This window comes from Miniopterus natalensis, chromosome 7, assembly GCF_054644295.1.
Source record: "Miniopterus natalensis isolate mMinNat1 chromosome 7, mMinNat1.hap1, whole genome shotgun sequence".
NCBI lineage: Eukaryota > Metazoa > Chordata > Mammalia > Chiroptera > Miniopteridae > Miniopterus > Miniopterus natalensis.
The window spans coordinates 64,834,448-64,851,111 of record NC_142087.1 but is presented as its reverse complement, the minus strand read 5'-3'; the positions used below and the strand labels follow the sequence as shown (position 1 = coordinate 64,851,111).

At 36.3% G+C, this 16,664-nt stretch overlaps 1 protein-coding gene across 1 annotated transcript in view; it reads right to left on the bottom strand.

Moving 5' to 3' along the window:
* The window catches only part of DCC (DCC netrin 1 receptor), a 603,848-nt gene that overhangs the window by 367,060 nt on the left and 220,124 nt on the right, over positions 1 to 16,664 (bottom strand). The window contains exons 6-7 of the mRNA XM_087819312.1: positions 4,389 to 4,543; positions 1,461 to 1,581 (exon numbers count right to left, since the gene is read on the bottom strand). Of these exons, the coding sequence (XP_087675438.1) occupies positions 1,461 to 1,581; positions 4,389 to 4,543 (276 nt within the window). The remainder of the gene's footprint in view (positions 1 to 1,460; positions 1,582 to 4,388; positions 4,544 to 16,664) is intronic.

Genomic DNA, 16,664 nt, shown 5'->3' with positions numbered 1-16,664 from the left:
TGACAATCTCCAGTCCTATGTATTCAGAGAATCCTCCATCCTTATGGGCAGTTGACTATAAGATGATCACTGGGACTCTTTGGTCAGTTCAACAAATCCTAAAAGAATGTATCTCATACTTCTCTTTGGAAATATAGGATTACTTACCTTGTATTTTCCTCAGCTTTATGGCCCCAGCTGAACATCAATGGTAACTAGAATTCTCTTGTTCTGTGACTTGAGTGGCAGCCAGCGTTGGCATCGCTGTGGCCCTACCCTCACTGCTAATGAGACTGCACACAGGTTTTAAACTATGGCTCAGATTAGAAACCTTGAGTTTAGAGGTTCCTTTTCTCCTACTTATCCATTACTGTTTCAGCAGAAGAGAAAGTCCTGAGTCGCACAAATGAAGTTACCCTAACACTTAAAGCACATTAAGTGGAGAGAGAAGTAGTCTATGAGAGAAATCGGTGATCTCGAACAGAAGTTAATTACCCCTTTCCATTCCTAGATAGTGCCTTTACTCACCTGGGACTGTTGCTTTTTGTTTTAATAAGGAAAAAAAGAAAAAGTTATCCTTGTAAGCATTACCAGAGCCTGAGTCTTCAGATCATTGATTAGAGATGCACAAAATATAATGCCTTGGTAGCCACTTAAGTGATAAAAGAAAGACTATGTCTCATAAATTTCAGCTACTTTCTACTAAACTTACTGCAGGGAAAGATTAACACAAAAGTGAGTCATGTCAAGAGGAAAAAAAAATTGTCAAAAGATTTGAAATTACCATAATCAATAGATGATATAAAACTTTTCATAGAAGGTATTAATACTGCTTTAAAAAAAGGAATAAATATTTTTACCGTCTTTAGTGTTACAACATTTTAAAGCAGCTAACCAGTTTGTTTTTTATCTTTTTGGTTTTTTTTCTGATAGGAATTGTGTTGTTACAGAGATATTACATTATGTGTCTAATATAATTTATGCTAGTTTTGGATACACCACTATATTAAACCCCCAAAAGACTAGAGAACAAAATAAAATTAAAATTTTATTAGAGAAAAAAGGACAATTTATCAAAATCTGTTTTAAAAAAGAGAAAAATAGTTTTATGTTCAAGAGATGATTTCCATTTTTCTACCAACTTCCACTGATTCAAGATCAGTGTATACATATGTGTATACATATATATGCTCATATATGGGAAGGGAGAAGGTAGTCATTTAGTGGTTGTTGTCTTACAACCAGAGGTACCTATTATCCATGATGAAGACTATATCTTGCTAGATGGATGTATATATAGATAAATTTATATATATATATAAAATTTGTTAGAAAATATGCCATCAATACACAAATGTGTAATTAAGTAATTAATTAATTTCGAATTGGCTTTGAGAGATAGGGGAAAGGATATAGATTTTACAAACAGACCATGAATAACTGTGACTACAGGCAGCAGAGCAATGCCCCCTTCCTCTTACCAGGCTTCGGGACAATAAGCTGTACACTCGTCTGGGCATTTCCAGCCTCATTTTCAGCCACACACTGATAAAAGCCTTCATCCGACTTTACCACTCCAAGGATACGTAAGTTGCTTCCTCCCTAGAGAGAAGAAAAAGTAAAGTGAAATATTTTAAAAAGCAAAAAAAACTAACTCAAAGTGACAAAATGAACATAAATTAATTTTAGTAAAATTGCACAGAAGAAACAAGAAAGGAGGCCGTGAGCATGCCCAGCCCAGATATGTCCTGTGTCACAAGGACACTGAGAAAGCCATAGATTCCCAATATTGTGCTGAATCCAAGGGCATCCAATCAACCTAGTTCTACAATAAAAAAATATACTCTCCAATATGCATGACATCCCCACATCCAAAAGAGCAGCAAACAGAAAACTCTTCTCTTAGGTATGGAAGACACAAATGTCAGCAACAAAAGAAATCTCATTCTTTGATTTGTCATTGAAGAGGCTCAGGTTCAGCAGCTGCTGGAGGAAAAGACACAGAAAGAAACAGAAACATCCATCTTTGCAGCTTCTAAAGGACAAGAAATCTAGGTTAGATATTTTCTAGGATTGCTGATTGAGAAAAAAAATGTCTGAAAACCCATTTTAAATTTTAATTGCTTTGACATGTACCCTTTTCAGAATTTTTTTTAGGGGGTGCGTATGGTGAATATTTTTACCCACTGCATCTTGTTATATGTCCAAAATGTTTCACCTTCAGTAATCAATAAAATAAATTCAGCAACATTATCAATTTATTCTAAATAAGTTGAGCCACCATCTTTTCCAAGGATGGATGATAAAATGATCTGAAGATAACATTTAATTATACTAACTCAGTTTATCTTCCATATTAGTGTAAGAATTAGTTCAGTAAGTGAGACGTGTTAAATCACTTTCCCTGAAGTCATTAAGAGATAAATATTGCCTCATGGGGAATTCTTAATTGTTTTTAGTGTCTTGTAGTCAATTCTCAGCTGATGTAAAATTCTTAGATAAAGCTGACTAACTTCTAATTAAAAATTCTCATATAAATTACTATTTGTGCTAAATGTTACGTATGCAACAGACACCAGCTCTCTGATTTCTGGAGCGATTGGGGAAATACTTTCAAGCACAATTTCATGTGAATGGGGCTCCTACCATTCATTTTCTTTTCACCTTAAGAAAAGAAACACTTAAATGGGTTGGCTGTAATGAGTCATTCTGGGAGAAAGATTATTATTCAAACTGTAGAAAAATATAAATGTTGCATTTTATCATGAGTCCTTAAGGGCACTCAGTAATTTCTTTTATGTGCAAGTAGCATATATTTTAGGCATATACAACAAGTTGCCCCTTGGCAGGTCATTTTTAATTCAGTGGTAGTAGAAATAGCTCTGCACTTAAAGGAACTAATGGATTGGTGTGGCATTCAAAAGTTTAAATTTTCCCCTTTCTTACTCTATCCCTAACCAATTAAACAAATGCAACTAAAAGTGAAAAAAATAAGTGGTGATAAAAGTGACGGAAATGTTTTATGGATTTATTCCTTAAGGACTCTTATAGGATGGCATCATGCATGCAACAAAGAGGTTATGGGAGTTCCTGAGAGTTGACTGATCATGGAAGAGGAGCCCAACATTGAGAGCGGGTGTAAGGCCATGGAGAAGGTTTGTGCCCATCCTTGCAATGCATCTATTTTCTAGTCTCTCTCTATGGGGACACCTGGCTTAGAAGACCACTCATCTTTGACAGGGTCATGCCTGCATCTCAAACATGAGATGTGAACCTAAAATTTCTTTCTTTAGCTGCAAAAGTTCTTTAATTTTTGGAAAATGCTTTTCATATATCTCCTATGTTCATATAGTGAATTCAGAACCTCCAAGGCTAACCTCCACACACCTCAAGGAGAGTTTTCATAGAGCGTTTTCAAATGAGCAAAGAATTCTGCTGGTAACATCCAAAAGAACAATGGTAATGATAGGTATTGAGCAGCCACTATACACTGGAACAACTCAGTGACTATGGTACCATTACCCCTATTTTCTCCCATGAGGATAGGAACAGAGAATGTACCGAAACTTATAGTAAATGAGAACTACTGTTCCTAGCTTTCATTCTTTGCAATGTTCAAAATTACAAAGCAATGTCAACTCCGGCTCCTCTACCATGGCACTGCCACCATCACTGTCACCATCTCCACTGCCCCGTCTACTCTCATGTAAGATCGGCTGGTCCTATCTGGAAGGAAAGCTGTCTGGATCATCAGAGTAAGACTACCACAATCATGAGTAGCACATCTTGCTGAAAATGTATTATAATGAGTGAAAATCACAGGAGTAACAGATTCCTGGCTTCATATAGTCTAGAACGAAGTTCTAAACTTTTTTTTTCACAAGCAGCAGCAATGAGAATACTTGGAAATAAGTCTTAGGCCCTCTGTTTTTGCTTCATTTGTTTGTTTGTTTGTTTAAAACCTTGTGTATTAAAGCAGTGGGAGGGCTGGGCTGCTTGATTACTCTTTTTTTAAAAAATTTTAAATATATCTTTATTGATTTCAGAGAGAGGAAGGGAGAGGGAGAGAGAGATAGAAACATCAATGATGAGAGATCGGCTGCATCCTGCATGCCCCCGACTGGAGATCGAGCCCGTAACCCAGGCATGTGCCCTGACAGGGAATCGAACTTCGATCTCCTGGATCCTAGGTTGATGCTCAGCAGCTGAGCCACGCCCGGCAAGGTGATCACTCTTTTTTCAGCTCAGAAATTCCAAGTCTAGATTCATTTGCTTTATTAGGACAATTTTTTTTTTAAACACATCATAAAAATGCCCAACAGGAACCTTCTTCCCAGGACAGGAAAACAACTGAAAACACAGTGAACAATGAATGGGGTTGTCAAGCTAATGTGAGAAAAGGTAATTACCACTATCTGAAAATAATCACTAGGAATGACCACATCTCCATTCTTCATCCAGTTCACAGTGGGCACAGGCTTTCCAGAGACCGCACACTCAAACTCAACGTCCATGCTTTCATAGGCATAGAGGTTGGAAGGATGGTTTAAAAACCATGGCGGAACTGCAAAGACAGAAAACAAAAGTGAGTGGGTGGAGATGTGAATCTGTGTGCTAAGGTTTTTACTGAGTGAGAAACACTGCTCTGGGGTAGAACATATTTGTAATGCAAATAATTCCCCTAAACCCTTAGTTCGTTACACAAGAACTACTGTAGAGCACATCTATTCCCACCGCCCACCCCTCCTGCCAAAGGCAGTTCAACAGTTTCAGCTAATGGTGTTTTGCCACAAGAAAAGAGAGAGAGAAAAACACGTTTGGAAAAAATATTACATAGAAAAAACATTCTGAATATCCAAGTATTTGTATCCAATTGACCTACACGGAAAAAGTACATAAAGCTATGAAAACTATGCTGATAAAGCAAATAAAGACATACTGATAGGACTGAGACAACCTTGAGTATAAAAGAAGAAAGCTTAGTGTTCCTATAATTCTAGAGCTTCAGTAGGATTTAGTTAATGGGATAGACTCATTCCCTGTTGAAACTGGCTGTGGTAATAGGGTACGAAAAATGGCTGCAATCTTCACAGTGGACATATTCCTATTGTCCTAGCAATTTGTTTTATCATTTCCTCAGCATGGTTTGTGATATACTAGTTTGATTTAATGTCTTAATTACCATACTACTATAATTCTATAATGGAAATTTGCAATTGAAAGAAAATTACAAACATAATATAACACACCTTTGCTCATGGACCTCCCAGGCTTGGTCCCTCAACATCCTGCCCAGGAGAGGAACATTTTAAAAAGTAATGTTCATCTTCTTCCGCAGGGAATCTTAAAGTGATGTCAGATTTGAATACGAATATTGCCTGAGACCCAGGTTAAGCTGACACTGAGGCAACGGCCCTGATCTACTTTTTACTTAAGACAGAGATATGCATTTTTGGTAACCGTGGTTAAAGTTAGATTGTATTTTTTCCTCTGTGTTGTTATGCTTAACGAGCAAGGAATGCCAATTTTTGCTCCTTTGAGTAACCACCATATTTCGCTCTTTTCAACCATCATCAGCAAAACCCCTGTGATGTCAAGTGAATGTATAATCTTTGACGGGAGAGTTAGTAGCAAGCTCCCAGGGTTTAAGTTCTGGTTTTTCTACTTAATCACAATTCCTCCCTCCCTCCTGCCCTGTCTTATTTTCCCGATATTTAACTAAATATTTGGACCTCTAGTACTAAACAACTTTCAAAGTTCTTTAATCTTTCACAGTGGAAAATTGATTTAGATGACTCGGCAGGGAGGCATTAATATTCCCAAACTAAAGACATGAAAAAAATGATGTCCGAGAACTTTTCTAAAGAGTATGTGTCCTCATTGTATACTGGGCTAAAATTATTTATTTATAAATGTTAATAATATTAGTAAGAGACTTTTTATAATGCCAAATTCACTGATAAAGATTCAAAAAAACATCAGAAATACCTGGCCGGTGTGGCTCAGTTGGTTGGAGTGTCATCCCTACACTGAAAAGTTTCTGGTTTGATTCCCAGTCAGGGCACATACCTAGGTTTAGGGTTCAATCCCTGGTTGGGACACGCAGGGGAGGCATCCAGTTGATGTATCTCACATCGACATTTCTCTCTCTTTCACACACACACATAATTAATACTCTCTATATTACTTTGACTTTTGAAGATTCTATACATTCTAAAGGCTTACTACAGCTCTTTGAAATTGCAAAGTTATGTTTCAAGTTAAGCAGATCGTTTAAATGAGCAATAGGTAGCACAAATCGCTGTGGTGGATGATAAAGAATCAAGGAAAAGAACAAATTGGTGAGATTTTGTTAGGAGGAATATAAAAAGTGTATGATCCTTGAGTGGCTGCTTGTCTACCTTGAGAACAGTGGAAGGCCAGCTCCTTTCTCTGGAGAATAGCACCTTTCTCCACCTCTCCGGGCCCTTTGGGGTTAGTTTCTTTGTTGTTGAAAGAGTGGACATAAGCCTATTAATATTCTCTTGAATGCAAATATCTGAAGGAGTGACCACACCAAATGCCTAAAATATGTTTGCCAACCAATGGGCTACCTCTATATCCAAAACAAATGGGTACTTAAATTCTGTGTCACAATTGTATCAAAAGATAGTTTCATTTTAAGGAGCCATGGTTTCACATGTAATTATATTCACATTACTACAGAGAAAGCAATCTGGTATTGAGTGTAAATTCAGAGATAGCATATCACAGGATGGAAAATATTTCATATATCAATTTAGGCTTCCATGTTAAATGTACCTCAACCAAATCCTAGTTTTATGGAATCATGTTTCTAATGGACTGCTCAACGTACAGTTTAGAAATTTTTCTTTCACTTCATAGTTTCAGTTCTTCCTGCCCCAACTTTTGTTACCAAAGTAACTTTCTTTCAGCTAACTTGATCACTAAATGCATAATCCTTCTTTTCTTAACCAGGCGCCCAATCCAACACTTATCTCCAGGCTTATTCTTATGTAACAAATGACTTGAAATCTGATGAATATTTCTTTCTAGTTTTCTCTTTCCTATCTACACACCTGTCCTCCCCCATAGGCTTGGTTGCTGAGATTTGCATTCATGCTCTATTTAAATGGTCTCTTACACATATCTGTCTGTACTTTCCTAAAAAAATTAGGTTGGGTGAAGTTGGGTTCTGCCCTTAAGTGACTGGAATGTGTTCCACATCGGAAATAAAAGTACACTTGATTGTTGTTCCACTAACATTGACTGGCGCTGCCATTGTTCTGGGGAAAAAATGGTCTTTTAAGCTATGGATTTTATTCTTAGCATTTTCTATTTCAAGAAGTGCTTTGATGTAGTCTGAAAATGATTGTTTCCAGAGCGAGAGAGATTGTTTGGGTCCTGTTAATACCTGCCAGAATGTGCACTACTTTTGTCCTGACATATTGGTAAGCCTAAGTGGCAAATATATTATTACTGAAAACTACATGACAGAAAAGCGGGTGACTGGACAGCAATTCATCCCATTGTGGCAGCCATCTGAATGAGAATTCACTAAGCTATTAACTTCTTAAGGACAGGGACTGCCTTATCTATCCCTGAGTCCCCAAGGCCAAACAGGGGATAGGTGCTAGTAAATATTTATTAGATAAACAAGCATGGGTAGGGATCAGTCTCCATAGGCCAAACCCTTGGCGTTCAGTCATTTCCTGGCTTCAAATGAGTAATAGCTGTGGGAATGCCAAGTGGGGAATACATGAAAGACATAAGGGTGCACTTTCTCCCTATAATTAACACTAATCACAATAATAGCATATAGAAGCATTAAACTATAAGCTCTTCTGCTATACATTTGGCAAAGATGATATTTTAATCATCTTAGAAAAATAAAAAAATAGATCTTTTGATTTTATTTTCTACACCCCATTGATACTTCTTATTTTGAGTACAATATGCCAAAATAGTTTTCCTCCTATCTAAAAATTCTTGTCTATGCACTACGGGGATGAAGAATATCTGATTGTCAACCTTTATTTTCCACTCTTTTATATATGCTTCAAAACTATTTCAGGTCTCTCCTCACAATTGTCTTTATCTAGATAAATAGTCCTCTTAGCCTTCCTCAGTTCCAGCTCTTTCTGTACTCAGGGTTTATTTCATTCTAAGTCCACACTGAGCTTTCATTTTCTTTCTCTCTTTAATTGTGGAGCCTAGGACCAAATTGGGAGAATGATGTTGTGAGACGCAAACCAGTGATAAAAATTTCAGGAGGATCATCTCAAGGTCCTCATTCTATGTACATACTGATGTTATTGCCAAATCTTTGGAAACTTGATTGTGTGCTATCAATAGCCTTCAGTAGTTATTGGCAGCTCTGCAACAACTGTGTGTGTGTGCGTGTGTGTGTGTGTATTTCTATATGCTTCTATGTAAACTATATGATCATATGGAATATATATATTTAAAATGTCACATACATACATAGATAGAAAAATATACATCTATACATATGTAATTTAGGAACATCTTTCTTTGTCCAATTTTCAATTTGAGCATTGAAGGAAATGAAAACATGCTAAGAAAAACAAGATAAAAATGGTAACTCATGTGTTATATGATGACAGAAATAATCACTGTATAAAGAAACTTATCCAGTTCCTAACACTACATACTGACAGACATTTGGGAGATATTTTCTCTTAAATAATCTTTTCTACTAGGCCCTATCAGTATTTGAGATAAAATATGTAGATATTTTAAAAGACTAAAAAAAATGTTTCTATCATGCGGGAGAGCTATTTCTGTGTATACTTTAATGCACACTGAAAAGTTAGAGTAAATTACTTTAGAAATGCATTTATTGAGTTTCTTTTTAATAGATGTTCTATAAGGGAACCTTTCTGCACATTGAACTGAAAAGATAATGGATTCTAACACATAACTACTACCCCAATATCTAATAAAATAAAAAGTCCCTCCCCCAATACCTAATAAAATAAAAAGTCTCAGTGCATGCACACAGATATATGAAAATCAACCGCAGCAACCAAACAAAGAAAAGAAAGTATAGTCAAATGCAAAAAAAAAAAAAAAATCAAAATAGACACTTCTGGAGTAGAGCAGAAAGGCAGAGTAGGATTTAGTTCCTTATCTACCTTTAAATCCATAAAGGCCATATGTAATAAACCCTCAGCTAATATCCCACTCAATGGTGAAAAACTGAAAGCTTTTCCTCTAAGATCAGGAACAAGACAAGGATGTCAACTCTCACTACTCTTATTCATATAGTTCTGGAAGTCCTAGCCAGAGCAATAAGGCAAGAGAAAGAAATAAAAGGCATCCAAATAGTCAAGTAAAACTGTCACTTTTTGTGGACTACATGATTCTGTGTATTGAAAACCCTAAAGACTGCCCAAAACCTCTTAGAAATAATAAACAAATACAGTAAAGCTGCAGAATACAAAATCAATAGACAACAATCTATTGCCTCCTTGTATATTAACAACAAAACTACAGAAAAAGAAATGAAAAATATAATCCTTTTTGCAATTGCAATAAAATAATAAAATATCTAGGAATAAACTTAACAAAGAACATGAAAGACCTATACACTGAAGACTACAAAGCATTATTTAAAAAGATTCAAAAAGACACAACACAATGGAAAAATATCTCATGTTCATGGATTAGAAAAATCAACATAGTTAAAATGGCCATATTACCCAAAACAGTGTACAGATTTAATGCAATCCCATCAAAACACCAATGTTATTTTTAAAAAAAATGGAATAAGAAATCATCAGATTTGTATAGAACCACAAAAGACCCCAAATAGCCAAAGCAATCCTGGGAAAAAAGAATGAATCTGGAGGTATCAAGCTACCTGAGTTCAAGTTATACTACAGAGCTACAGTAATCAAAACAGCATGGCATTGGCACAGAAACAGACACACAGATCAGTGGAACAGAATAGAGAGCTCAGAAATAAAACCACATGTATATGGGCAGATAATTTTTAACAAGGGAGCCAGAAACACACAATGGAGTAAAGATAGTCTCTTCAATAAGTGGTGCTGGGAAAACTGGAAAGCCACATGCAAAAGAATGAAACTGGATTACAGTTTGTCCCCATGTACAAAAATTAACTCAAAATGGATCAAAGTCCTAAATGTGAGACCCAAAACAATAAGTTACATGGAAGAAAACATAGGTACCAAATTTATGGACCTTGGTCATAGAGAACATTTTATGAACTTGACCCCAAAGGCAAGGGAAGTAAAGGCAAAAATAAATGAATGGAGCCATATCAAACTAAGAAGCTTCTGCACAGCGAAAGAAACTGACAACAAAACAGACAGGCAGCCAACCAGATGGGAGATGATATTTGCAAACAGTACCTCTAATAAAGGTTTAATTTCCAAAATAAATAAAGAACTCATAAAACTCAACACCAAACAACCAACCCAATCAAAAAGTGGGCAGAGGACCTGAATAGACACCAAAGAGAGATACCAACAGCCAATAGATACATGAAAAGATGTTTGACCTCACTAGCAATTAGGGAAATGCAAATCAAAACTATAATGAAATACCACCTCACACCTGTTAGAGTGGCTGTTATCAACAAGACAAGCAATAACAAGTGTTGGAGAGGTTGCAGAGAAAAGGGACCCCTCATTCACCGCTGGTGGGAATATAGACTGGTACAGCCACTATGGAAAGCATTTTGACAATTCCTCAAAAAATTAAGAACAGAGCTACCATACAAACCAGCAATCCCTCTCCTGGGTATATACTGGAAAAATTCGAAAACATGTATTCACTAAGATATATGTACCCCTATGTTCACTGCAACATTATTCATGGGGGCCGGGACATGGAAACAGCCAAAGTGTCCTGCAATAGAGGACTGGATAAAGAAGATGTGGGGCATGTACACAGTAGAATACTACTCAGCCATAAGAAAGATGAAACACTGCCATTTGCAATAACATGGATGGACATTGAAAATATTATGCTAAGTGAAATCAGTCAGAAAAAGCTAAGAACCATATGATTCCATTCATATGTGGGATATAAACTGAAACTCGTGGATACAAACAGTAGTGTAGTGGTTGCCTGAGGGAAGGTGGTGGAGAGTCAAGGGGGTCTTAATTAATATAGAGTGATGGGAGAAGTTATGACTGGGTAGTAGGCACACAGAGCAATATACAGATCTTGAAACATAGAAACCCACACCTGAAACTTATATGTTCATATTGACCATTGTTACCCCAATAAATTTAACTTTTATAAAATCCTAGAAACTGCCCTGGAGTTTGGGGAGAAGGCTTAATATTCTCAGTAATACCTCCTAGCCTGGAGCAATGAGAGACCTAAGACTAGCCTTAGGTTTTCCCTTTTCTGAGTGAGGAGGAGCTGTAGTGGCTGCTGGAGAGACACACAGGAAATGAGACTGACTAAGGAGAAGGCTCCTGGGCTTCCATGGAAACCTGAGGACAAGTCCCTTCCCTAGAGAAGAGGACTGGAGACAGCACCAGCCAACAAAGCTGGGTGTTGTCAAAGAGGTTGAATCATGCTTCAACTGACCTGGCTCCATGACCATTCCTGCTAGTTTATTAAAAAATGCATAAACCTGAAATATCCAGCCTTCAAACAGGAGCCCAAGAGGTCTTAAGAAGGGTGGTAAATAAGTCTAGAGGTCACTTCATCTACATTAGTACAAACAGTATGAGGACAGAGCCACCCACACATGAGCAAGGTAAAAGATGTACATGGAAATACGGAAATATACTACAGCCAACAATAATGAGAGAGAGAGAGAGAGAGAGAGAAACAAAGTACTCAATCCAGAAGAAAATATAAGGGTAAAACAGAAGGAACTTCCTCAAGTTGCTTCGCACAATAAATTCATTTAATATGAAAATAAATTCAATAAAACTAGAGGTCAAAGGCTACATGATAAAACAAAAGAATAAAATGAAAAGGGATTTAGCAGACCCAAGAAAACAAATCAGGGACCAAAACAACATCATTAGAGAGCCAATACATAAATTCAACAGCATAAATCACATAACTGACAGCACTAAAAATCAAATTACCACACAAAGGAGATGAGATAATCAGTGAACGTAGATGAAAAGGCAACAGGACTACAGTAATTAGGGCAAAGCTTGCACTAGAAGAAGACAAACAAAGATGATCCAATACTAAGATAACTGGCATTCTTGATGTAGCAAGCCCACATGGAAACAGAAGGTGCATTCACAGATGAAATAACTGGAAATTTTCTCTGAAAAATAAACCTACATTTCCAGATTACAAGACTATACCACATTCCTGGGACGTTGAATATATAATTCTTAGTACTGAGACATATATTTGAGCTATTGAATCTGGAGAATGACAAATTATTTGAACACCCAGACAGAAAAATCAAAATCAAAATCCATCTATGAGGGGTAAGGGGGAAATCAAGTTCCCATGTAGTAAAATACAAGGCAGAATGGAGCAATATTACCCCAAAACATCATATATATATATAAAATATATATACACACGCACATATATATATGATTGTTTTATCTACAAAGCCACATTCTCAACTATAAAAGTACTCAGAAAATGTAGCACTTTTAAAATAAATCCGAAGACAAAATCCAGGCAATTAACAGTACCATCAAAATAAAAATTAGGTATTGTGATAAAAGGACTGATGATGAGTACAGAATCGGTTCCTATACAGAAATTAAAATAAACACAATTTAAATAATGATCACTGAAGAGAATTCAATTGTTCAACACCTGAACAGGACATAACTAATAATATAACTACCGAGATCAGAAGGCAGGGAAATGAGAAGATGAGACTGCCTATCACTGTTATAAAAGAAGTTTTATAGTAGGAATGTCATCAATCATGTCCTTAAATAAAACATGAACTTAAAAAGATTAAAAACAGTATCTATAGCATGATCGCATTGTTATAAATGTATTTCTACCTAACCATCCAACTACTAGTAGGATCTACGGAACGCTGAGATTTGAGAGGATTTTAAACTCACATGGGTTATTTTCATAGGATTAACAAACTGATTTTTCTAAAACAGTTTTAAAAAAGGACTCTGGAAAGAAATATTCTGAGATGTCACAGTGGTTATGGAAGTACAGATATATCTCTTTTCCTTTTTTGTATTTTTAAAATTTCCAATGATTAAAAATATATTAATTAGAAATCTACCTTCTGGGAGGGCTCACCGCTCTAGCTTTGAATAGAAGAACCTACTAGATTCTAAGAGCCTGTGTAAACAGTGCAGAGATATAAATAGCAGGTAAACATTTTCCCTTCCCTTCCTTTCTTTTATCATTCTTCTCCACCGGGGCTTAGAACTTCAGAGAAACTCTTGTTGCTGGTGACAAGAGCACAGGAACCCTTAAGGGAAACCATGGGGTGGAGAGCAAAGCAAGGTGTTCTACCTCAGAGCTGGTGAGGGGAGACGATGTGGCAGGATGACCTGGGAAAACCACCATGTAAGAAAAGGGAGAGTCCTGAACTCCGAGTCCCAGGTCCGACGCTACTGTAGGGCAGACTATGGACACTGAGCTCCTAACTTTTCTTGCCTTCAAAGTGTTTCTTACTTTAAAAATTTAGATGATTAGTTTGGAATCCATGTGTTCAGATTCTTTGGAAGCCCTTCAACTGTTGCTGGGGAGGAGATGATCGTGATGTTACTCTCCCACCCTTTAATACCTTCAAGGAAACGAGCACCGTGCTGATCACGTGTATGTACTGAGCTTCCATAGTAACCTAAGCTGCATAAGAACACTCCCTGCTGCTAAAACAAAGGAAATAAATCAGCCCCAAGCTTTTTTCCAGCTTTACAATTCTGAGTCTAACATGAGAGTATATATGGTTAATCCAACACTCTTCTGCATGAACAGTTTATATAGAGTTGATATTAAAAAACACACAGGGAAAATATAATTGTCAGTTTGCTCTTTATTCTGCCACTAAAATAATATTTAGCTAGAATTAATGCATTGATAAAACAATAAATACCAATCTAAGTCTCTCATAAAAATCAGAAAGACTCTAAGACAGGTTCAATGCCTTGCTACAAAATGACAGTATTCCTTTCATACTAACATAAATTATTTACTTTTAAAAAAATATTATTTTATTGATTTCAGAGAGAAGAGAGAGGGAGAGAGAGATAGGAACATTAATGATGAGAGCCACTGACTGGCTGCCTCCTGCATGTCCCCGACTGGGGATCGAGCCCACAACCTTGGCATATGCCCTGACCGGGAATCAAACCTTGATCTCCTGGATCAATAGGATGATGCTCAGTCTCTAAGCCACGCTGGCTGGGCCAAATTATTTACTTTTATGATTACTTGGTGAAAGGGTACTTCCAGCACTGATTATATTCTAATTTTGAGGCTCTTTCTGCCTTTGGTATTCCTACTTTTTTGACCTCAAGAGACCTTAACTATCACCCTACAGATATGACCAGTCAATCTCAAGAGTAATTTCACTGCTTTACATGCATGGATTTCAGAAACCATGGAAAAGGTGTGTGTGTGTGATTTATAAAATCTTACCACAGACTAGTCATTTATGAACTTGAATGGCTCTTGTATTTAGTAAAGGAAAGTGGCATTTGGGGGCATTTCCTATTTAAAATCCATGAAGGAATGCTTATAAAATTTGCACGCAATTCTTAGTGATCAGTTGGATTTAAAAATTCAAAGTTCATAAAGTTCACTTTTGTTAAAAGAATCAGTATCAAATTTTAAAATGTAATGTATTACCAGCAAATGATAAAAGTGTGCATTGGATAAAAAACAGCAAGACCTACTACATATTTGACAGCAATCTACATCAAGAGAGATTTAGCAATTTTCGTTGACCGCTAAGAATTACACTCTTAAACCCCTGTCCTGGGTCTTACACTTTATAGGACCCTGTGTATCATAAACAAATATATACATATATGTGTGCATGGACATGTGTGTATGCCTCCGTGTTTGTGTAAGGAATATCTGGCCACATGTGTTATTTGGGATCTAGCAGTCAGTACTGGCACAAAACAATCTGTAACCCTCAGCATTCTCTCCTGTGACTAACACTCTTCAGGCCTCAGGGAAACACTTCATCTTCCCATCTACGCTCACCAAAAACAAGGGCCAAAATGTAACTCTAAGAGACACTGTGCTCTTATATTGTGGTCTTTGCATTTTCTTCTGAAACCTTCTTACAAACCAAAGCTCACTGGGAAATAGTAGGAAAGAAAAGCTTGAAGAAATATTTCATATAATTCTTCAAATACTACAGAATTCTTTCTGTATCTTCTCATTCCTTCAAGTATTTGTATAATTTTACTTATATTATTCATCAATTGAAATGGAACTAGTTACAAAGATTATAATCCACCTTTGGATTCTGATTAAAAACATATGTGCTTCTCCTAAGCTTCAAAAAAGTCCTTGGTATATTTTCATGCCTGTCATTCATATTTATGTCATGTTTGTCATTGTATACACATCTAATTCCTGTTCATATGACAAACAGAAGCAGTCATATAAATCAACATAATCCTTTACTTTGCAACCAGGCATGCAACATATACACAGCTACAAACATCTACATTCAATAGCCGTATATATCCCCTTGAATGCTTTGATATTCATTGATATGCCTATAACAAAAATTCACACGGAAATCTGAATATTTTTCTACTTTTCTGCACATATATTTTTTAAAGCTGATACACAATTACTGCATTGTGGAAAGAAAAATAAATCCACCAAGTTATAGGTCAAGTTACAAGTTACATATAAGAAGATGTTTTTGCTTTTAAAATAAACTTCAACGTCAGGTAGAGTAGAAATGTAGGTTGTGATTACCTTGTGCCTACTTAGTTATTACTTTATATCCTAAAATATAATGAGTGCTGAAATAAGTGTTGATTTCTTTATTGGTGGGAGCTATAAAAGATCTTAGATATCTAGTCCATCTCTTGTATTTTACAGATGAAGAAATTAAGAATAACTGGCATTTCTATTGCATCACACAGCTTGTAAACATCAAAGGCAATATCAGTACCCAGCTTCCTGAATTCCAGCCAATGGCCTTTACTTTTTACCAAACTACTTTTAGGTCTTTTTTCTTTATTAAATGTATTGGGTAACTTTGCTTCATAAAATTATATAGAGTTCAAGTGTACAATTAATAATAAATCATCTGTATGTTGCGTTGTGTGTTTGCCACCCAAAGTCAATTCTCCTCTGTCATCATATATTTGAAACCCTTACTCTTTACTACCTCCCCCCACCACTCCACTTTCCCTCTAGGAAGCAGTTTTTGTTGTTCATTATCTTAGTTCATTTTTTGCTTTGTTTTATATCTCACAAATGAGTGAAATCATCTGGTTCTTGACTTTTTCTGTCTCACTTGTTTCACTTAGCATGATATTTTCAAGATCCATCCATGGTGCTGCAATGGAAGTATTTCATCTTTTCTTATGGCTGAGTAGTGTATGTACCACATAGTCTTTATTCAATTATCTATCGAAGGACACTGTTGTTGTTCCTGTGTGTTGGTCACTGTGAATAATGTTGCAGTGAACACAGGGGTACAGATACCTTTGAGAATAAATGTTTTCAAATTTTTCTGGGAT